General features: G+C 44.6%; 1 protein-coding gene across 2 annotated transcripts in view; it reads left to right on the top strand.

Annotated features, from left to right (window-relative positions):
* Window positions 1-23,032, top strand: part of PTPN1 (protein tyrosine phosphatase non-receptor type 1) — a 69,092-nt gene that overhangs the window by 29,651 nt on the left and 16,409 nt on the right. For both annotated transcript variants that reach the window (XM_042980163.1, XM_042980164.1), the window contains exons 2-3: window positions 14,946-15,036; window positions 18,576-18,676. In XM_042980163.1, coding sequence (XP_042836097.1) covers window positions 14,946-15,036; window positions 18,576-18,676 — 192 coding nt within the window. The remainder of the gene's footprint in view (window positions 1-14,945; window positions 15,037-18,575; window positions 18,677-23,032) is intronic.

Raw genomic sequence — 23,032 nt, 5'->3', positions numbered from 1 at the left:
TGGAGCGTATCCTTCTCCGGGAATGTATCCCATCAGAAAATGGTTCTGCCTGCAGGAGACATGGAGGTGGGGGTGGGGGAGAGGCACATCCTTCCAAGAAATGTTTCTCTCACACCCAGCCATTCCCTGGGTATCCTAGCAGGAAATTACTCATTGCTGGAAAACCACCCTTGTGCCCTGTGCTGAGGAGGTCAAAGAGAGAGCAGAATTCTCGAAGTTAGTTGGGTCATCACTACTTTCTTACTGCAGTCATTATTTTGTATTCCACGGTTGTCCTCATGCTGTTGCTCTTTTCTCAATTCCGGATTCATAGCTCTCCCTTGGTGGTTCTGACCTGCTTATCATTAGCACACTCACCTAGTAACTCCTTATTGAGGGCCCCGCTGCAGGAATCGTGCTGTGCTGGGGAACAAGCTCGACCTGGTGTCTGCTCCTTTGAGTGGCGGAGACCTCTGTATCATCTTTCCCGGAAAGCCTCTCCAGCCCCGTTGAATGCAGGCAGGAAGTTTAGGAAGTGTTGTGTGTGCCCTGGGCACACCGATGTGGGGCACAGGCCGCTGTAGTGTGGTACGGGCCTCCTCTTCTTTCTGACCTTGCTGTGATTACAGGAGCTGAGTCAGTGGCCCAGGCGGCGAACTTCTGAGGTTGCTCTGAGGAAGAATGGTCATCCCTTTTGCACCCCAGGCCTCAGTTGCCAAGGTTTCCTGTCAAGCAACGTCGCTGGGACATACTGGGCAAAACAGCTTGGATATAACCGTCTGATTTATTTCCTCCAGTTGACGCCAGTCCAAGCCTGCAAGGAGAGGCGACTGGTCCGCAGAGCCAGGGCGAGCTCTTTCCTCTGCACCAGGTCTGGCCGCTCTGCCGTTAGCTACTCCTGAATTTACTGTTCCCATTTTTGCTAGCCAGCCTTGGTGTCTTTCCCCTTTTCCTTTGGAATAGATTTCCCGTCTGATCAGTACTTTCTGCAGTATTTGATTGTGACTACAGGTGCTCTAACCCCACTCAGTGGGAAATTCATTGAGGAAGGGACCGCGACCTAACCACCTGCCTCATCAACATTTGGCACAACTTGAAACGGAAGGGCAAAACTGGGCTTGCAAGTACAATGATATATTGTGGTCTTGATCCTGAAAGTCGTTGTCAAAACTTGACTTTGGTGTCTTGTGTAAGAGTTTGCTTTAAGGAGTAGATTTGTTTGGCAAAGCCAATTACCTTTAAAAGAACTTTACGGTTCTGGCCTTTTAGCTATCCTGCCATCTAGTGAATGTATCTTAGGAAAATTTTATACTGTTCACTCTGAGTAGTCTTGCCAAGATTGCTTTTCGGCACAGTAGGGAAACAAATGTTCTGCTAGTGATTTGCTTGAGTTTATATAGTGCTATTACATGAAAATGTCACTAGATTTAGTGTCTCTAAAGTTCTTTATTTGAAAAAAAATTTTTTTTAATGTTTGTTTATTTTTGAGAGAGAGAGAGAGAGAAAGAGAGGGAGACAGAGACAGAGCACGAGCAAGGGAGGGGCAGAGAGAGGAGAGAGAGAGGGAGACACAGATCCAAAGCAGGCTTTGAGCTGCCAGCACAGAGCCCGATGCGGGGCTCAAACCCATGAACCGTGAGATCATGACCTGACCCGAAGTCGGACGCTTAACCAACTGAGCCACCCAGGCACCCCTAAAGTTCTTTATTTATCCTGATTGTTTGATTCATTTGGTCCTTTGGATTTGTTTTCCTGCTAGTCATTTTGTGAGAAAGAATATCTAGCTAATTGTAATATCTTTAAAGGATATTACCTCTCCAGTAGCTTTCAGTTATATATGTAATCATAGTGACTCCAGTTTGTATCTAGCAATATGTGTATGGATTTTGGTTTCTGTATAGTTTTAGTTGTGGCATTAAGATATTGAGCAAACCCTCTTGAGGAATGGTTGGGCATCCATCAGCCTTCAAAAGCTTCTAAAAATTGATCATATGTTATTAGCAAAGGTTTACTGCCTCTTTCCATTGTGTAGAGAATGTACTTTTTATATATTCAGCTCTAAGAAGGGAGAACCGAAAAGCCCAAGGCTTTTGACTGGAGAGGAGGAAGGGATAGAACCTTTAAAAAAACAAACCAAACAAACAAACACCTCATCTCACTAAATATGTTGAAAAGGTGGGAAGATGTACTAATTTAATTTGCTAAGATACTGCTACTTGGATATTATCTGAAAGTTGCTTTTTTAATGAAATACACTTAATAAAGTAAAATAAAGTAAAATTTGCTTTGACCAGAGTTAGAAGTCAAGCAGCTGACATGATGAGCTATGTTTTGCCATTTTGTTTGTAATCGAACTGCTTATGAACATGGTGAATAGAAATAACTTTTTAAATTGTTATATTTGGTACAAGTTTATATGCATGGTAATGCATACTAGGTAAATATGGGAGGGGGGGATTTTTGTATCAGAGCCGTCTTGCCCATTCTTTCCTTACGGAAGAAGAACGAAGTAACAGTATTCATTCTAACTACAGAACTACTATTGTAGGTTTTAAAAACTCCCTATTATTTTAATCTCTTATGTTCCTTTTGATTTTTAGTTTGCTAAATAGTTGCAAAAAATGAGTCTAGGCTGCATCACCATCTTTAAAGAACAACTCTACCTAATTGTAATGGTTCGTCTATCTCTGAAAAATAGTGATTTGTTCATTCTGAAGTCAGAATTACCAAATGCAGCTGTGTTTTGTTACTGTTTGAATTTAGGAAGAGGAAGGAGGAGCTTTCTGTAATATACAATTTGAGCTGCTGTAATACACAAGCACAGATTGCACTAAGTGCGGTGCAGCTGGTAAGCTGACTGAACCAGACTCAGTGTGAAGTTTAAGGGCTAATAATGGGTGTAGTTGATAATTGTAGCAGGAAAATAAACTTCAGATAGATTAAGATTAAATGTTTTTTTTAAAAAGTGACATTACCATATTGAGGAAGAAAGATTTTCTACTGCTACGAGCAGTAGAGGAAATTGCACAGGAAAAGGTCAATAGATTGGAATGCATACAAATGTAAAACTACTTTTAAACTTCTAATTGCACAGGCAATGCATATTCCCTGTAGGAAATACGGGAAAGCAATAGGAAAAAAAAAAAAAATTCATCATCTTGCCAACTAGCAGTAGCTGCTGTATTGCTAATATATTGACAGTTTTCTGATCATCCTCCCACATTTAAATTTCATTTCCCATACATAAAGGGTTTTAAATGTACAAGTAAATTGGAAAAGTGGTTTCCAGCACTGACAGAATTGATGGCTTTAAAATATGTAAAGAGGTTGGGGCGCCTGGATGGCTCAGTGCGTCAAGTGTCCAACTCTTGATTTCAGCTCAGGTGGTGGGTGATCTCACGTGATCGAGTCTCACGTCGGGCTCTTTGCTGACAGCTCTGAGCCTGCTCGGGATTCTGTCTCCCTCTCTCTCTGCCTCTCCTCTGCTTATGTGCGTGTGTGCACGTACTCTCTCAAAATAAACAAACATTAAAAAAATGAAATATGCATTGAGGTTGTATGAATAAGAAAAATGCTAATATTCTCAAAGATTGGTAGGCAAAAGACAGAGATCACTGTGTGTACATCATCCAGCGGACCCTTAGCACCTGCTGTGAGAGCTGTGCTTCCTGGGCACGCATACAGCTGCTGCGAGGGATAGACCTGTGACATTGTTGTCTGTGTGTTTTATGCCAACATTCTGAGGCATAATCAAGATACAAATTAAAATGAGTGGACAACGTATTTCTTCTTCATTTGATTTTCAAAAACCAAGGTAGGTGAATGTATCTATGAGCTTGAGATGGGCAAATATTTCTTAAGACAGCCCAAAAAGCGAACCATAAAAAGGAAAAGATTGATAAATTGAACTTCAGTGACATTAAGAACTTCTGTGCATCGAAAGCGACCATGAGGTTGCAGAAGTAGCCCCAAATTCCTCCCACCCCTGTCTGCCTGCCCCTCCCAGTGTGATTCCCCAAAAGAGGCAGAGAACCACTTTCGAATTTGTGTTTGGCTGTGTGACTTGCTTTGGCCGATGGAATATTGGTGGTCACAACACAAGCAGAGGCCTGAAGAAGTACTTGAACATTGAGCCTTGCCCTCTCTTGCTGCTTTCGACAATTCTACAATCACTACTCTGTTAACAAGCTCAGGCTAGCCTGTTGGATGATGAAGGACATGTGGCTTACTTCTTGCTTATCACCCTTGTCAGCAGCTAGCCAAGCATCAGGTTTGTATGTGAGTGAGGCCATTGGGCCACCAGCTGACCACAAGTGCATATTTGAGTCCAGTCAGTAACACATGGAACAGAGACAAGCCAGCCCAGCTCAGATGGCTGACTTCTAGAATCATGAGCAAATAAGCAGTTGTTGTAAGCCCTGTGTTTTGGGGTAGTTTGATCCACAGCAAAAGCCAGATGACCCAGAGGAAGATACTTGTGACATTATATGACCACCAAGGGACTTGTGCCCAGAGTCCATCAGGAACACTGCATATTATTAAGAAACAGACAGCCTAATAAAGCGAGGTGGACAAAGGCTACACAGGATGTCACTCCAACTATATGACATTTCTGCAGTAGGCAAAACTACGGGACGGTAACAAGATCAGTGGTTACCGGGGGTTTGTGGGGAGAGAGGGCCAGCTGACTAGGTAGAGCATGGGGATTTTAGGGCAGTGAAAATACTCTGTTTGATATCGTAATGGTGGGTGCATGCCATCATACATTTGTCAAAACTCCTAGAATTGACAAAGCAAAGAGTGCACCTTTCTCCAAAAACGCTTCAAGGGCTCCTCTGGCCTATAGCAATGTGCCAGTGCTGCTCCCCGTCCAGATGTGTTGGGAGTAGGTGCGTGTGACGTGTGCCACTAGTTAACGACTTTTCAGTGCTGATGTAATGAATAAGGGACTTTAAAATAACTGCGTTAAAGTGGCTGTAAAGTCATTCCCATGGTGTTACTTGCTTTCTTGGGTAGTGATTTCAAGTAACTCTGCGTGTTGCATGACTTCATGGTACAAAAACAAAACTGCGGGCTGTGGGCTCACATGGGTTTTTATCTCTTGGAACCCCATATTAAGACTAGCTTGTCTTGATATGGTAAATAGTAAACAGACGCCAAACCGATGACTTCAGTTTTTGTCAGTGGGTCCTCTCTCAACAAATTGGCCTGAGGAGATTTTCTCCTAAAGCCCTGAAGTTTTGGGGACCTTTGCTGTTTGTGTAGCAACATCCTTAAATTAGCTTTATGTCTGTGGGGTTGCATCTCACTTATGAATTAAGGTCTAAAGAAAAAAGATGAGAAATCTGTGCTTAGATCAGGTTATCTTTAAATTGCCCATAATGTCTGATGCATGTGATTTTTTACCTGTAGTGTGGTACTGTTGCTCTCAGGCACATTTCAGTGCTGGAACCCTAAACTTAATCCACAGGAAGAAGCAAAAAAGACAGATGCAGGTGCCCGTAGAGGCAGGGGCTTTTGAGCCAGTCATTCCGCCTTCCCAAGAGTGTTCAGACCCTGACGGTGGGGAGGGGGGAGTAGGTAGAATAACGTCCAATTGCTTGGGGGCTTTAATCTGCCTGTGTTCTTGTTAATCCTGTATACCCCTGATGAGTCGTCCCAGATGTGTTTGTGAGAGGTCCACATGACAGCACCTAGCTCAAATCGAGCATCTGTTTATCTGGCAGTCTTCCCTAGGGGAATGCAAGGTCCGTGATGGCAGGACTTTGCCTCTCTTGTTCTTCTTTATATCCTTAGTACATCCTTATATGTACTGCCACATAATCAGTACTCAGTAGATACTTAGATGAGTTGAAGGGACTCATAGTGAATCTAAGCCTTGCTTCCTTAATCCTTACACAGAGTTCTTTGGAAAGCCATATGGGAGAGCGTGGTTACCTGCTTCCTCTCTTCCCCAAATTCTCACTTTATTTTTATGGCCTCACTGAAGAACTAATCACTTCATAGTGCTTTTAGGCATTGGTAGTGCCTTCCTTCTTCATCCTGATCCTCATAATGGTGTCTAGAAAAGCATATTACATCTAGAAAGTATTTAGAAAATTTACTTGTTTGGCGATGATAATGCAGAAGCCTTGGTTCAGGCAACAGAAACTTGGAATATTAAAGAAATTCTTAACCAGCGCTGTTCTCATTTTGATGTTGTGTTTGCCTCCTGTTCACACTCCTCAATTATCCACGGGAGTATCCTAGCAATTTTATAAGCGTTGTTCTCCGTCGTTTCAGAGTGGGAATATTGTTTGGGTTCCTAAGGTCCCTCCCTGTGACCCCTGAGCTTAGGGAAATTAACCAGGGAGGGAGGAAGCTGGTGGTTGGCAGTCTGGTTCCCTGTAAAGGAAGGTGTGAGCCTTCCGCTTTCATGTGTCTGCCAGGACTTGTGTCCTTACTCAACTGTAGCCCTGTCCGCCAGCAGAGTGCCAGAACCCCAGGGCCTGAGTGAAGTACTTAAACTGTCCTTATGGAAAGCAGAAGGTAAACAAAACAGAAGCGAAAGTAGGTTCCGTTTTTGAGACTGTTCTCTTACAGGAACGGCTTTGTGGTTCTCAGCATTTAAAAAGGTACTGGTTCCAGTGTGTTTTATTGACATCAATTACTGTAAGTCTGATTCATTTTCTGCCTATTGATTTCTGCCCAAGGTGAAAGTCATGACATTTAACAGAAAACGTAAGTGATTTAAAAAAAAAAGTATTCTTAGGACTGTGAAAATGAAGTTTAGAGTCCGTGACACTTAAAAAAGCAGTTTTTATACCTCTTTGTTAATGATTCTATTTCATGTACAAATAACGTAAAGGTCGCAGTAGCTTCCTATAGTGAACTCAGTGTTGTTTCGGAATTAATTTTATCTGCGTCAAAAGTTTTCAGTAGTAGAAGACCATGTCAATATGGTCTCACTAATCACAAGGTTTTCTCAAAGGTAAGATCCTTCATTTCTAAATGAGTCCTATGACTGCAGCTGGAAAATAATTTTCAGTTCTGAAACTGCATAAGACCTTACAGAATCAAAAATAGCTATGAACCACAAATACATAAAGTGACTTTGTTCTTTTGTAAATGCCCGAGGGTCATCATCAATGACAGCGGTCCCTTTCTATGTTTTTAAGATCTCTTACTTTAAATGGCTATGTAACCATGGAGTTGTTAAAAATGGAGTGATAATGTTAAAGCTCTGTTAAGCTCCCAAAAGATACTCTAATTTAAAGATTCTTTATCCTTAATAGTTTGCAGCTTAACCCCGACCCTGCCGCGTCTGGGTACTGACTTACTGTTCAGGTTGCCCTGTGGCCGTCCTCCTCTGTCCAAACTGCTCCTTCACGTGTCCTATTTCTCATACTCTGTTCCTCCCTCCTGGCTTTCAATTTACTCCTCCTTTGACCGTGTGCAATATAGCGTTTATTAACTGTTGAGGTTTTGTGTTTTGTTTCTGTTTTTAAATCTCGTTTCTAAGATTTCTCATTTGTTCTTTCCTATCTACTTCTTCTGGTTTCATTTCTCCCTCTTTTTACTCATGACATCTTTTTAAAAAATGATTCCTTCATTTATCCCCGGTCTCAAATACGTTTATCTATGAAGTGCCTGACAGGGTGTATAATAAATTTCACGTGGGATGGACTTATTTTCTAGCCGATTTGTTGGTTTATCTTTTTCAGAACCAGTACTATTCTGTGTGTTTGGTATTGTGGCACAGGCCATTTTGAGTGGGAGGGCTTTTGTTTCCTTTGCATTCATTCTTGTTCTGTGTTTGAGCCGAGCTCTGCCTTTGTGTTTTTCTCTATATGTAATTGACCATTTTTTGTATTCAGAGCAGAGGGTGTACATCAACACGTGGAATCTGTTCCACCTTCTCCACCAGATTGTTCCCCTAGCCAACTTGATGAAGGGTATTCCATACCCCCCATCCCTTATCCCCTTGCTGGGGGGGCGGGGGGGGGGGCGCTGGTGGTGGTTTGTAAAGCAGTTTGATTCTGCTTTTTTCCATGTCGTTTTCCAGATGGACATAATTGTTCTGTTCGTGATTTGTAGCTCCATTATTTTAACCTTGCCCCAGACCAGCGACCCAACACGGCCTCAGATGCTGGCAGGGATGATTTTTGTATATCTTGCTGCCTTTTACGTGCTGACCAGTTTTCCCTCCTTTCTCTGGCTCTCTTTCAGGCACCGCTGAAGATTCGGAGGTGCTGGGTTTACTTTTCAGCGTCTTTCTTTATCTAATACATAGTCATTTTAAAACCTAAACCAAAACAGCCTTGGTATTGGTTAGCTAAATTTTAAGCTCTTGCTTTGTTATCTAAATGTTGTAGTTTGTCCTTAAATTTAATGATACTGAGTATATGGTTTCTTGTATGTCAATTTTATAAAGGTAAATATAATAAAGACATTTTCCTAAGGTTTTTGTAGTAAATAATATCGTTCTAGTAACTTCCATATATAAAGAATACTGTATTGCTTTTAACTCGAAATACCTTAGCCTCTGACGTGGATGATTTTTATATTTCTTAGAGTTACACAGAAACGCTATACTTTGTCAGACAGAAATCTTATGTTCTCCTTAATAATGAGATTGATGATTAACAAGATTTGTCCCACATGTTCCTTTGAAGATTTGGTATTTAAAATTTTAGGCTGGCACCCCCTCCCCCTGCTTCTATATATATCTCCCTGTTCAGCTGGCAGCCGCAGCAAGTGTCCAGGAAACGTACACCCCTGTATGCTCACTTACTGCATTTTAAATTCTTGCCTTTACTGCGCGTCAGCATTTCCCTTCAATCTAGCTTGCCTTGTCCATCTCTGAGAGCCAGGACCTCCATAAAGTACTAGGCAACAGCTCGAAAAATCAAATTAGGCCGCCGTTTGTATAGTGGGGGTAGGGGGGCATATAGATGTTGAAGGTGCTAAGGGACTTGGTAGTTCACCTCAGTCCTGGTGATGAGTGCACAGCACTCCTGGAGGTTTTTCTTCCTTTAGGCTTTTAAAACAGATCACTGTCAGAACCATTAAAAGCTAGCCCTTTCCGCTTTGAATCCATGTATTAGTAGCTATTCCAGTGCTATCTTATCGTAAGACTCTATGTCCCAATTGCAAAGCAAAATAATAATTATTATTACTCTAGTAACTTTCATTTTGTAACATGATTGAAAATAGGATTGGATCAGACATTTGCTAAACAGCCTCCCTTTCAAGTACATTTCTGTCCCACGATGAAATGAAGCATTTGGTGTAGAAGCAAGGACTCTGATTTTTGGGAGCCTTTGGGGCCATTCGTTAATTCAGTCCACAAAATCTAGTTGAGTCCTCTGGGCCTGGGCCTGGGCCTGGGCCTGGGCTTAGGAGGGGTGGAGAGGCAAGGACCCAGGCACTTCTGTCAGCCTCCCAGCTGCTGATGGATGCCATGCTGCCTACCTCGTCACATGTCAAATAGTTTAAAAGTGACTAATGCATTTTACCGTGGAGCCAGTAAGGGACACCCAGTTGTGGGACTGAAGACAAAAGGGTGTTAAAACCAAACCTGTACTTAACGCAATGATGTGCTTACTATAAACAGGAAACTATGTCTGCAAGGCTGGGCTGGCTTTTATGCCTGTGTGTTTTAAGATAAAAATTAGAAATCTCAAACAATGTCAGCTTTTCACCCAAGTTTTACTTCACCTAATTGGATTTGGGAGGTATTTGAATAATGGATGGTGAGCTTTCATGAGTACATACAGAAATCAATTCACTCTGGGCCCTAATTCGTTCTGTTACTGGAGCTTTCTAAGTATATGAGTCCTTCGTATTCACTGGGAGGTTGTCGGTTACCTCGTTAAATGAGTGGGGCAGGATAGGAATCAAGAACTAGCCTTAGAAATTATTCAGGTAATGTTACTTTCTGTCCTGTTCCCTTCCTTGCCTCGTGTAGAATTTCTGGTTCAGCAGATGTTTTGTTTATCATTTATCAAGCATTTGTAGCACAACTTTCTAGCCCAGCTCAGTCATACTTTTGGAAGAATTTAATTTTTTCTCGTGAAAAATTTAATTTTCTTCATGAAAATAGTTCACTATGGAGATGATTCAGATCAGTTTGAGTGCCCAGTGCCCGTATAAAATGATAATGTAATTTCAGTCATTTACCTGTAAGCTTTGACCAAACTTGAGCCTGCTTCAGTAACCCATTATCGCATTATCTCTAGGAGAGCATGAACCTTGGACATCTATTACACATGCTGTTGTCTTCTGTCACATTTCTGAAATCTACACTAAGAATATGAAGTAGGCTCTTGAAAAGCCAGTAAAGAACTGGCTAAGAGAGGGTGAGGGTAGGTAAAGAATCTATTTGTTCTGCGTTGGTATATTTCATGAAATGAGATCCTGTCTCATTTAAAATGCTGAGGTACACTTTGATTTGGAAATGTTGGCATTTCTCTTTAAGGGATGCTTCTGGAAACCTGTTTAATGGCAAGTTTTTTATTTCCCTCTTGGCTCCCACATTTCCCCTGGCATTCAGCTTCTCATCATCCACTTTAAGGGTTTTATTTTATTTTATTTTATTTTCTCTGTGGAAATTTTACACACTTGTTAAGATTACTTAATCTCGGTCAGCATAGTAAATGATGTAAGGATATTTTATGCTAGCGATGGAAGTCTCCTTAAACTTGTTCATTAGTCAGTGTTCTGCTCTTTCTACAGCTGTTGGAAAGTTAGCTTACCTTCACTACGGTTTTACATTACAGAGATCTTATTTTGCTTTAATTCTGTGAAGGTTTTTGGTACAGTCCATTTTACTTCCAAACTGCTGTTATTAGTTGCCTTTAACTTTAAAGGTACTTTATCACTCCTCAAGTTTAAGACTGTAATCCTGGCATTTTATTTTACTAAATGAAACGTAAATGGCTTGTATTCAGAACATGCATGTATTTCCCATATGATAGATACTGTAATGTAGGGAAACACTTAAATGGGTATATTTTCTTATTTGTAGGTTAAAGTTGGTTAGAAAAACTTTACTGCACTTAAGATCTGTGCGTTTCACTCTTATGAGTTTACCTTCATTTTAAAATCAATTTTTAAAAAAGTATTGTATGAATACCTCTTATTTTCTCAACATCTTGACCAAATGACCACTCCAAATTCTACTTCCTCTTCCTCAGGCAACAAAACAGTGTATATTAATATAATCCTTTGGCTGAATAAAATCAGTTGCCCACAGTTACTCATATCTTGGCCCTTATTTCCTCAGAGTGAATATTTGTTGGTTCAGTGGTGTAACTGGATCAGTTATTTCTTCGGTCTTTATTCAGTCGCACCAGCTGGATTGACCAAATTTTTTCACACACACACCCCCCACCACCCCCAAGGCCGAATTTGTATCTGCTGCTACGTGCTTCCAATTAAAGAGAACAACAAATTTGAGACTTAGATTTTTACTCCTTTGAGTTATTTGTGTTGTATAGCATTTCCCTGCAAGCTTAATTTCATCCACAAATGATGTGATGAGTGTGTTCTGCTGGGTTATTTTGCTTAACCTCAGATAGGTTTATAATCCGTAAACATGCTTTTTCAAATTATTAGTTCATTTGTAGTGTGAGTCAAAAACCCCTCCCGCCATTTTGCAGTTCTTTAAATAAGTAGAATAGCAGAATGGGGGATTTTTTTTTTAATCCAAGTTGACCTACACGTGATCTGAGAAGCGAAAGAGGACCATAATAGGTCTGTGATAAAAGCCGTTGCTCTCTTGCCCACACCTCAGCCCATTACCGCAGTCTCTTTGCTCGAAACCATTTTCAACTCTGCTGAGTCTCGTTTGTCTATGTCTCCCTATTTCCAAGGAAAATGTTTATTTTCTGATTCATTCATTTAGACCTTTACACAGGCAGAGAGGATTTCATTTTCTTGAACAGCCATCCTTTCTGTTTTTTCCTCCCCTTTGCTTCCCCTTCCCCATTTTCCCAGTATCTTACACCTTTTGGTTAAAACGATATTCATTTCCATTATTTGCCTACACACATAGTCACAGGTAGCATTGTCCTGTAGTTTCCTCTTTAAAGTTTTCCCGTAGTTAATAATTGCCGTATGTACTTTGATTCGCGTGGCGTTCTTTCTGCCTGTTGATTCTTCCCGTGCCTCTTGTAGCCTCTTGGACGGTTTTCCACCAGGTCAGTCAGCACTGGCCAGTAGGAATGCACCCCACATGTATAATTTCACCCTTTCTAGTGGCAAAAAGGTAAAAAGAAGCTGAGATTAATAGTAGTTCGTTTAGCCCAGGATGTCCAAAATGTTACTTTAACGAACACCACTGAAAATACTTACGATACTTTAGTTTCCTTTTTGAATACTGTCATCAAAATCTGATGTGCATGCACTTCAGACTGCTACTATTTACATGCTCTCAGGAGCCACATGCAGGAAGTGGCTGCTGTAGTGGACAGAGCAATTTCAGCTGATTTCTTGGTTTTAGTTTTTGTCTTAGAGGCTTTTGTACTGGACAGACACCTCCATTCTCTTGGATTGTTTGGTCTCTGGGCCTGACACACACAGCTGTCATCTTAGGAACTCCTTCTGCTTTTCTTGATTGGATTCCCTATTTCCTGGATTTCAGGTCTTCTCCTTACTTTTCTCTGGTGGTTTCATTCAGTCATGGTGGGTACAGTGGACAAAGGCATGTCATTGACCCATTCAGTCTCTCGAGTCACACTGCTCCAGTCTGGCCCCCTTGCTCCGAGGTCTGGTATATACTCATCATCCTGCGAACACCTCCCTCCACAGTTTCTTTGGAAATTTCCTTTGCCTTTGCTCTTGTGTCAGGTTTTTGGTTGTTTTTTGTTTTTTCTTTACTACATCTTCTATTTTTCTCTTTCTGGGCTTATTTCTTCCCTCACATGGAAGACCTGATGCTCAGTGGATTGCTGAGGACCAGAAGCATGGGTGGTAAGGTGTTTGACATCTGCCTCTGTGCAATGTTTTTATTACACCTTCTCACTTGATGACAGTTGGGCTGGATATAGAATTCTAGGTTGGAGATCATTTTGCTTCAGATTCTAAAGGCATTGCTCCATTGCTGTCTTGCTTTCAGTGTTCTGGCAAAGTCTGAAGTCATTCTGATGACCTTATCCTTTGAAAGTGCATTATTTTTTCTTTTTAGGGACTTATAGGACATTTTCTTTGAGAGATTCTGGAATCACGTATTAATGTGCCTTAGTATAGATCTGTTCTTACTATGATGAACACTTGATAGGTCTGAAGATTTCCTTGAACTATTTGTTTTTGTTTTTGTTTTTTTTTTCCTTTGTATTTTGTTTTGCCTAGTTTTCTATCGGGGGTTTTTGGGGGATAGGTGGTGCTTTCCTTTCTGGGAGGATTTTCTTCTACCTTTACCTAACATCTTGTTCTTAATTCATGGATACAATATCTTTTCTTATCTTACTGAATATATTCATCTCTTTTTTAAAGTTTGTTTTCTCTGCAGTTTATTTCTTCCAAGGGGCTTTTTTCCCTGTCATTTTTCTTGTAAATCTCTTTGATATTAGAGGCTTTCCTCTTAAATCTTAGAATCAGTGGTTGTCTGTGCGTGATGAAGAGTCGGGGCTCACAGGGCAGATTCAGAGCTCTGACAGGTGGAAGGGGCTCATCATCCCTGACCCAGGCGCGAGCCCTCTAGCGGGGCTGTTGATTGGTTGTTGGTTATGTGCCCTGGTGATAGTATCTTCCGGTTCTTCCTCTTGTCTGCTCACATCACCTAGAAAGCACTCTGCCTCCTGATTTACGTCCTCCAAGAAATGATTCTCCAGAGTTCTGTGGTGCGTGGTGGCAGTCACCCGGCAGCACAGAAGGGGTACGGTGGGGTTGGTGGAGATCCCTTTCTTCCCAGACAGCCCCAGCCCTGAGCCCTGTGGCGAATCCCATCCTTCCATCCAGAGGCGGCACTTCTGAGCCTCTGCAGGAGTCTGTGCTGGAAATCAGGGTGGTTCGCTGCTTTTCCCCATTGCTGGCTTGTAATCGAGCTTTCTCAGACCTGCCAGCTACTAATAAGATTCCCAGCTTCCAAAATTCTGTTGTTGCTGTCTTCTCTTGTTCTCCCTTGTGAGTTTGTCTTTTTTTTTTTTTTTTTAATTGTAGTGAAATATACTAACAAAATTTACCACTGTAACCATTCTTAGGTGTACGGTTTAGTGGCAGTAAGTACATGTACATTGTTGTCTGAGCTTATCTTTTAATAATAATAAAATACAAGTTCAGAAGAAAAGATTTCTAAATGGGAGTATGGTGGTGTTTTAGGAAAGCAAAGTTAGATGTGTGTGATCAGCAGGAGGCATACTTTGGGTCTTCTGTTACTCCAGACGCTTGCTGTTAAGCAAGACACTCTCTTTCCGACCCGTTTGGTATAGTGGGATTTGTCCGTCTCCTGGGAAAGCAGTCGAATAGTTGTTGGCATAAAGGTGCATTTTATCTGCCCTCAACAATTGTAGCTTTACACAAGGTTGCAGATGGAACTCCCAGGCATGACGTTCAAGGCTCTCCGCGATCCGTCTGTCGTTGCTCCCGCCAGCCCACTCACTGTTCCTTGCAGAAGATGTGCACTCCAGCCTTCGCTGGGCCGGATGTTCCCGAACGAAATGCGCCCCTCCCCTCCCCGCCCCGCTCCTTTGCATCTCCCTGCTGTCTTCCTCGTCTTTCCAGCTCCCAGCCCCACGCCTTCCTCCCACTGTGGCCATGTGGTTGTTCCTCTTCCGTTTTCCTCTCATGACCTTGTACGTGCCTCTGAATTATCACCTTGCATTTCCCACACTGCCCAGCTCTCTTTGATGTGTGTTTCTCTACTGGGTCTTCTCAGTGCCTGGCACATAGCCCGTGCTCGGTCAAACGTCTGGATGGATTCCTGGTGCGAGAGAGTTCAGAAGAGAACTCTTTATCTTTTTCTTTAACTTTTTTTTTCTTTGCAGGATATCCGACACGAAGCCAGTGATTTCCCATGTAGAGTGGCCAAGCTTCCTAAGAACAAAAACCGAAACAGGTACAGAGATGTCAGTCCCTGTAAGTATTCACATCGCCATTACCAGTCTCACTGCTTCCACTGCGTCGGCTTCTCAGTCAGGACCCCTTGAGCCCCAGGGTTTGGCAACAGATTGATAGCAGTAGAGGTTTATGACTTGATTGTTTCCTATTATAAAGGCATTAGAGACTTATAGTGATGGTTCATTTTTTCCACGAGTGTAGAAGGAGTAAGATTTCAGTTTCTGGAAAATGCAGCTGAGTTCAAAGCACCGTTTTTAGCTTTGACTATTTTTATGATGAATCCTTTTCCTACCAGCTGAAGCAGAGTAGAGTGGGCACAGTATAACCTTTTCTGGATGACTCAGCAACAGCGTTATTAGACCCCGAGTGAGCGTCATACTGAACTGTGACGGTGCCCCGCCCGGGCATTAAGGAGCCGGAGCCGGTCCCCCTCCACTGAAGACAGCTCTGCTCCTCACGTCCCACCCCTACCGCCAGCACCGGTCTTCTAGCCCTTTCTTGCCATTGGCTCTCATTGTGCCTGCCTCCGACAACCTCCGCCTTCGGAGTGACCGGCTCTGAATCTGCTGCTCTCTCAAAAGGAAAGAACTAACCGTGTTAGAATTTGGGTAAAGCGAGAAAAACTGGAGCTGAGTAAAGAGCACGACCTTTGCCGTTTCCTCTAGGCCCCACGGAACCTTTTGCCTCCCCTCCAGGGTTTCTAGACCCTGTCCGTCAGGGAGGGTTGTGGCTGCCACCGTCCCCCGCGGCGGTCCCTTCCATCTGCCAGGGACACGGACGACTCCGGCCGTCATCGCTCACGCTGGCGCTTCCCGCATGCCTGCGAAGTCACGCCTGCCCCGCGGCAGTGGGTGCCGCTGCTCAGTGCTTTCCAGGGGAGTTGGCAGCGCTCCCCCCCGCCCCCGCCCCCCAGCTGTACAGCAGCAGGTTCCGGGGAGGGGAGCGGAGGTGCGCCTAGGCTGGCACCACGCGGTCCGCCCGTGAGCGCTGCCCCGGTTCCCTGCCCGGGGGTGCGTCTCAGCCTGCCGCCTGCAAGCCGTGCGGCTTCGGGCGAACGGTTCCCTTCTCCGGTCTTCAGTAAAGCGGGAGCCGCGCGGGTCTCAGGACTCCGTGAGGGTGAACTAGAATAGCACGAGCCGCTTGGCTCCGTGTCTCGCTCATAAAGGCTGGCTGCGCTCGAGGCGGTTGCTGACGGGCGAGCGGAAGGCGCACGCCAGGGGCGGCCGCGGCGGAGGGCGTCAGGTGGCACGTGATTGCGCTCCAGCCCCCGCCGCCCTTGGCTAAGCGTGTCGCGGCCGTGGCACCTAGTGGGCTTTAGTAAAGAAACCGCGCTCTCCTCCGGTGACGGTGCTGTGAGGTCCCGGCCAGCTGCACCGTGTGTCACAGAGCAGTCCTGTCGGCGTCCTTCACGCGGAGCGAGGACACCTCCCCCCCCCCCCCCCCCCCCCCAGCTTTGCTCTGCAGTACGACGGAGTAATGTCGTCTTAATACTCCTCTTCTGCTTTCTCCTCAGGACTCCTCTAAATGGATTCCTGAGCCAGTTTTCCACAGAGAAAACACAGCATTTGAAATATTCTTCCCGGGAAACAGCTCGCAGCTTTTTCACCCCGGTGTCCCTCCCAGTTTTTCTTTTTTTCCCCCACCTCCACTATCCAGCAGGACAGATAATTGGCTTTTTAGGGCCATGGGGGATCGGGGGAGAATGAGTCAAGGTAGAAAGTGAGCTTGTCGTCTGTCTTCCGTTTGGCAACTTTGAAAAAGCCCCAGCAGCTGTCAGAGGAGTTGTTTTTCCAGGGTCACCCGGTGCTGTGGGAGCCCAGTCTTCTAACCCACCAAGGAGTTGTATGGTCTCATAGCCTTTTGGGGGATCTTTTGTCTCCATGACTTAAATGCTACCGAACTATCCCAAGTTGTATTACTCCTCTCTGATGAGAAACATTCTTCCAAATGGTGGCTAATTTTTCAAAACATTTCTTAGAAATCTTTTAAAAAAATGTTTAATGTGTATTTAATCTTGAGAGAGAGAGAGAGAGAGAGAGAGTGCGTGAGCAAGGGAGGGGCAGAGAGAGAGGGAGACAGAGGGTCTGTGCTGACAGCAGAAATCCTGATGCGGGACTCGAACTCCCAAACCGTGAGGTCACGACCTGAGCCGAAGTTGAACCCTTAACCAACTGCCCCCCCCCCCCCCGCCAGGCACCCCTTCTTAGAAATCTTTTACAACAAAAAGCCCCAAACCGTGTGTCCCCGTTAACTTGTCCTTTCCCATTGGGCTAGGGAAGAAAAGATACTATTCATGAGCGGTCACCCGAGTTCATCATCCCTTGTGTCAAACCAGAAATAAAAATGCCCACCTGCTCTTGTTAGTTGCACTGGCAGGATAAGGAAAGTGGCCTCAGGGAAGCACTGCTTTTGGGACAAAGTCATAGTAGAAGGGGGAAAAAAGTGGCCATGTGTTTTCAGTAACCTGGGGCAGAACTTCCAAATGAGAATTTCTTTTTAAAAACCATTCTGGGGGGCGCCTGGGGGGCTCAGTCAGTTGCACATTGGACTCTTGGTTTTGGCTCGGTCGTGATCCTGGGGTTGTAGGATCAGGCCCTGTGTCAGGCTCCGTGCTGCGCATGGAGCCTGCTTGAGATTCTCTCTCCCTCTCTCTCTCTCTCTCTCTCTCTCTCTCTCTCTCCCTCTCCCCCTCCCTCCCTCCCTCCCTCCCTCCCTCTCTCTCTCTCTCCCGCTCTCCCTCTCTTTGCCTTCTATCCCCCCCCCCGCAGAAAAAAAAAATTAAATGAGAAAAAAACCTATTCTGACAATTACATTTAATGTACCTTCAGAGTTTTGGATTCAGGGTTTAGTTTTTCCAGTGAAAAACTCTCTTTTAAATGTCTTTGGTCATGACGGTTTCTGAATTTGAAATATTTAGAATCACTTAAGTATATGTTACACTTGAAACTTAAAAGAAACAAAAACAAAAAACCTTATATGAAGGAATTAAAGATATCACTTTTCACACCACTCTATATTTAGGTCATTTTCATCTTCAATCCATTAGACACAGGGTAGGTGGAGATAATGATCATAAATCCTACCAACTGCAGCTCATTGTACCAACTAGAGCTGTAGGGGCTAGGTGAAATTTTTGGTGGATTTTTTTCTCTTAAAGACTGAAGCCACTATATTTGATTACCTAGTAAAAATATATATTAGGCATCTGAGAACAGATCCCTTGACACCCTCTCCCCATAATCTCCTGATTTGTGGCGCAGTGATAAGGAAGATCTGACCTAAGAACAGGTTGCCCAGTTAGGACATAACCCATGTTTTAATGTAGTTTGTCTGTTACTATTTAGCATTAGCTTTGAAACACTTCCAGAAACCTTTCTCAAAATACTAAGTTGTCCCCGTAGTGATGACTAATCTCAATTAAAACACCGTGGCCTCAGCCAGTGTGAACGCCCTTAATGCCACCAACTCACCTTTTTCACTTTCCCCATGGGGTGCGCTGCCTGTGTAGACACTTCGGTCCTCCAGGACTAACCTTTGAGTTCTGGTTTGCCTTTCAGTTGACCACAGTCGGATTAAACTACATCAAGAAGATAATGACTACATCAATGCCAGTTTGATAAAGATGGACGAAGCCCAAAGGAGTTACATTCTTACGCAGGTGAATGGATTGTCCACATTTTTTTAATGGCTCTTGGCCTTACTTGATATCAGCCTAAGAACTTTAGAGTACTGTCATTTATACCTCAAATAAGATCCACCGCATCCTTTCAAAGGTCAGGTTTTACGCAATCCAAAACAGCAACGAGGAAGGAAAAGAATCTTCCTTCAGAGATTCAGGTTGGTTGTCACCCGCGTCTTTTCTGGGAAGTATGCCACTTGCTGGGCTTCTAGAAAACAGCACGAAATGCCACAACTGCCTGTGGTCTGTTGATAGAGGCAGCAGAGCCGTGGCAAGAGAAGCGCCCGTACCTGTGTTGATTCCATAATTGAAGAGGGTTAGCAGTAGACCAGTAATCTCTGCCCAGGTAGCTACTCAGAATTTCTCAGCATGGTCCTCATTCTTTGGCCCAGAAAAAAAAGCATCCTTAGATTATGTGGACAAGCATGCAAAACCGTTCAAAATTCCCATTGGCTTTTGACATTTTTATGGGAACAAATCATAAAAATGATCTAACACTTGATCTTCTTGTGAAACACTTACTGGCATATGACCCCAAGACCACGGGTATCTAGGAAAGACGATAAAGAAATTTCTTTTTACTTAATTTTCTCAAGTCTTAGTCTGTTACCTGTAAGTTGCTCTAAACACTCTGTGTTTCTCTTTTTTTTTTTTTTAATTTTTTTTTTTTAATGTTTATTCATTTTTTTTTTTTTTAGAGACAGAGCATGAGCGGGGGAGGGGCAGAGAGAGAGGGAGACACAGAATCTGAAGCAGGCTGTAGGCTCTGAGCTGTCAGCACAGAGCCCGACACAGGGCTCGAACCCACCAACTGTGAGACCAGGACCTGGGCCAAAGTTGGATGCTCAACTGACTGAGCCATCCAGGTGCCCCTATGTTACTCACTGTCTTAATCAAACAGCAAGGGGAAACTACTGGAGTGTTTATTTATTTATTTTTTTTAACGTTTATTCATTTTTGAGAGACAGAGAGAGAGCATGAGTAGGGAAGGGGCAGAGAGAAGGAGATACAGAATCCGAAGCAGGCTCCAGGCTCTGAGCTGTCAGCACAGAGCCCCATGTGGGGCTCGAACTCATGAACTGCCGAGATCATGACCTTGAGCCGAAGTTGGAAGCTCAACCAACTGAGCCACCCAGGCGCCCCTCTCTCTCTGTTTTTTAATCATAATTTTTGCTTTCTCGTTCTATATCAGTTTATCATTCTTTAAAAAAAAATTTTGGGGGCACCTGGGTGGCTCAGTCGGTTGAGCATTCCGACTTCGGCTCAGGTCATGATCTCGCAGTCTGTGGGTTCAAGCCCTGCGTCGGGGCTCTGTGCTGACAGCTCAGAGCCTGGAGCCTGCTTCGGGTTCTGTGTCTCCCTCTGTCTCTGCCCCTCCCCTGCTCATGCTCTGTCGCTCTCTGTCAAGAATAAATAAACATGAAAAAAAATTCATTAAAATTTTTTTTTAGTGCTTGTTTATTTTTGAGAGTGAGAGAGACAGAGCGTGAGCAGGGGAGGGGCAGAGAGAGAGACACACACGCAGAATCAGAAGCAGGCTCCAGGCTCCGAGCTGTCAGCACAGAGCCTGACACGGGGCTCAAACCCACGAACTGCGAGATCATGACCTGAGCTGAAGTAGGACGCTTAACCGACTGAGCCACCCAGGAGTCCCAGTTTATCGTTCTTTTATATGGCTTTGGCATATAGGGTGATTTTGAACATCGTACTTCTGTTTAACATTTAGAGATTAAAATAACGGTGAAGCCAGAAAGCATATGAACAGAGGCTGCTTTAGGGCAGGGAGCTGGGTCAGAGCAAATCTACCGTGGCCCTGCTTTACTGCCCTGTCTTGTCCCGTTCCCCTCCTCTCTGTCCATGAGGACAGTCAGTCTGAGTGCCTCCCAGTGTACAGAACAACAGCCATGCTGTGTTCAGTCCTGGGACCCATTCAGGAAGTTCTTGGTGTATGCACAGGGGGCGGGCCTTTACGAGGCCTCAGGTCAAAGTCTTCCCAGCACCCCTGGGGTGGTTGGGGTAGAGTGATAAGGAAGGAGATCCTGGTGGTGGCAAGCTGGCGGGAAGAGGTTGAGGGAAGAGCAGCTTCTTGGTAACTTCTCTTTGTAGAAGAAGCCAAGTTTTTTACTTCCTGATTTCAGCCGTTCAACTTTGGTGTGGGGTTAGGCAGTCCAAAGCAAAGATAGATCGGGGTATAAAGTCAAATGGAGCGCCAGGATATCACCATGGAAACTTTTACACCACTGCCTTCCCCACCCCCGTGCCCTAGCAGTTACTTGGCACATCTGAAGGTCTCTCTGTTTTGTCAGGTGGTACCATGGACATATCTAGCTGCCTGCACGTCACCCTTTGCCCTGGGATTTACAAAAGGGACTGAAGTAACCTGGCCCCAAAGTTATACCTCTAGACAGTAGGAGTGAAACATTTTCCAAGCTACAAAACCAAGAAAACCCTGCCCGTTTTTTATTTTCAGTGTTCATGATGCAAATAATACAAGTCTGTAGTCTTTTTTTTTAAGCCAGTGATGTGGAACTATAGAGAATGATGGCAAAGGTGCCTCTGTTACCTTCACAGTGAAGTGTTGGCTAAGTTGCTGTGTCTCCTTTCAGATTTTATAGGATTTAAAAAAAATTTTTTTAACGTTTATTTATATTTGAGAGAGAGAGGGAGAGAGACAGAGCGTGAGCAGGGGAGGGCAGAGTGAGACAGAGACAGAATCTGAAGCAGGCTCCAGGCCCTGAACCGTCTTCACGGAGTCCGACGTGGGGCTCGAACTCAGGAGCCGTGAGATCGTGACCCGAGCCGAAGTCGGACGCTCAACAGACCAAGCCGCCCAGGTGCCCCACTTACATGATTTTTCGGTCCCTGAGACCCATCCTAAACTGGGGTGATGGGAGGTGGGGAAGGTGGCAGGCTGGGACCCGGTGGGAGCCGCCCCGTGAGGCCTGGCCCTCATGCCCAACTTGCAGGATGAGAGACCTCGTTGGCCGGCCGGGAGGCCTGGGGCTGTTGTCTGAGGCTCTGGCTGGAGCGCGGATGTGTCCGGTTTAGGCGGCAGGAGGAAGAGGAGTTCAGGAAAGCGAGTGGGCACTGAGGGCTCATGTGGTCAACGAAGGTGTGGTGAGACTTGAAGGGAAAGGAGGCAAAAAATCAGGAGAATTTGGATGAAAATAAGTGAGACTGGAAACCATTCTAGAAGTGGTGCTGGCCGGAGGAGGTGATGCGTTCTGTCACGGAGGTGAAAGGCGATGTCCTTTCCAGGCAGTACTAACAGTTGAGACAAACTGGAGGCGTCCATACTCTTGTATCCGGTAAACACCTATGCCTCCTGCCAGTTGGCCCGTACCCCACCATGTCCCGGTGCCCACGCTGGACCCCTTGGGCTACCTAACTGATCATCTGTGACTGCATCTTTTATGTTCTTTGGTCCAAGGATGAAAGTGGTCCGTAGTCAGGCATCATTTTTTTTTTTAAGCTTATTTATTTATTTTGAGAGAGAGCATGCATGTGTGAGCAGGGGAGGGGCGGGGAGAGAAGGAGATAGAGAATCCCCAGCAGGCTCCGTGCTGTCAGTGCAGAGCCTGACGTGGAGTCCGATCCCGCAAACCGTGAGATCATGAACTGAGCCGAAATCAAGAGTTGGGTGCTTAACCGACTGAGCCACCCAGGTGCTCTGGGTTCATCATTGTTTATTTTTTTTAAGCTTATTTATTTTGAAAGAGAGACAAGGGCACCTGGGTGGCTCAGTCAGTTTAGTGTCTGACTTCAGCTCAGGTCATGATCTCATGGTTCATGAGTTCGAGCCCTTCGTCGGGCTCTGTGCTGACAGCTTAGAGCCCGGAGCCTGCTTCAGATTGTGTCTCCCTCTCTCTCTGCCCCTCCCCGACTCGTGCTCTGTCTCTCTGTCTCTCGAAAATAAACAAACATTAAAAAGGGAAAAAAAAGAGAAAAGAGACAACACGAGTGGGGGAGGGTCAGAGAGGGAGGGAGAGACAGAGTCCCAACTGACTGAGCCACCCAGGGGCCCCTCATCGTTAGTAATGGTGATAATAGCTAACATTCCACTGGATGTGTACCATGTTCCAGGTGCTACGGTAAGACCTTGACATGAACGGATACAGTTAATATTCCCTTCACAGCCTGTGAATAAGCACTATGATTGGTTGAGTGAGCTGGGTGGAGAAACTGAGGCATAGAGATGTGAAGTGACTCATCCCAGGTCACGCGGACGATCAGTGATTGGAGCTGAACTGAAGCCACCAGAAGTGTCACCGATGATCACTTCCCCATACTGCCTCTTCCCAGCACCCACTAGCTTTGTGCCATATTCCACTCACC

The sequence above is a fragment of the Panthera tigris genome, chromosome A3 (genome assembly GCF_018350195.1).
Source record: "Panthera tigris isolate Pti1 chromosome A3, P.tigris_Pti1_mat1.1, whole genome shotgun sequence".
NCBI lineage: Eukaryota > Metazoa > Chordata > Mammalia > Carnivora > Felidae > Panthera > Panthera tigris.
The sequence above is the reverse complement of the archived record's forward strand: the minus strand, read 5'-3'. Positions and strand labels throughout refer to the sequence as shown.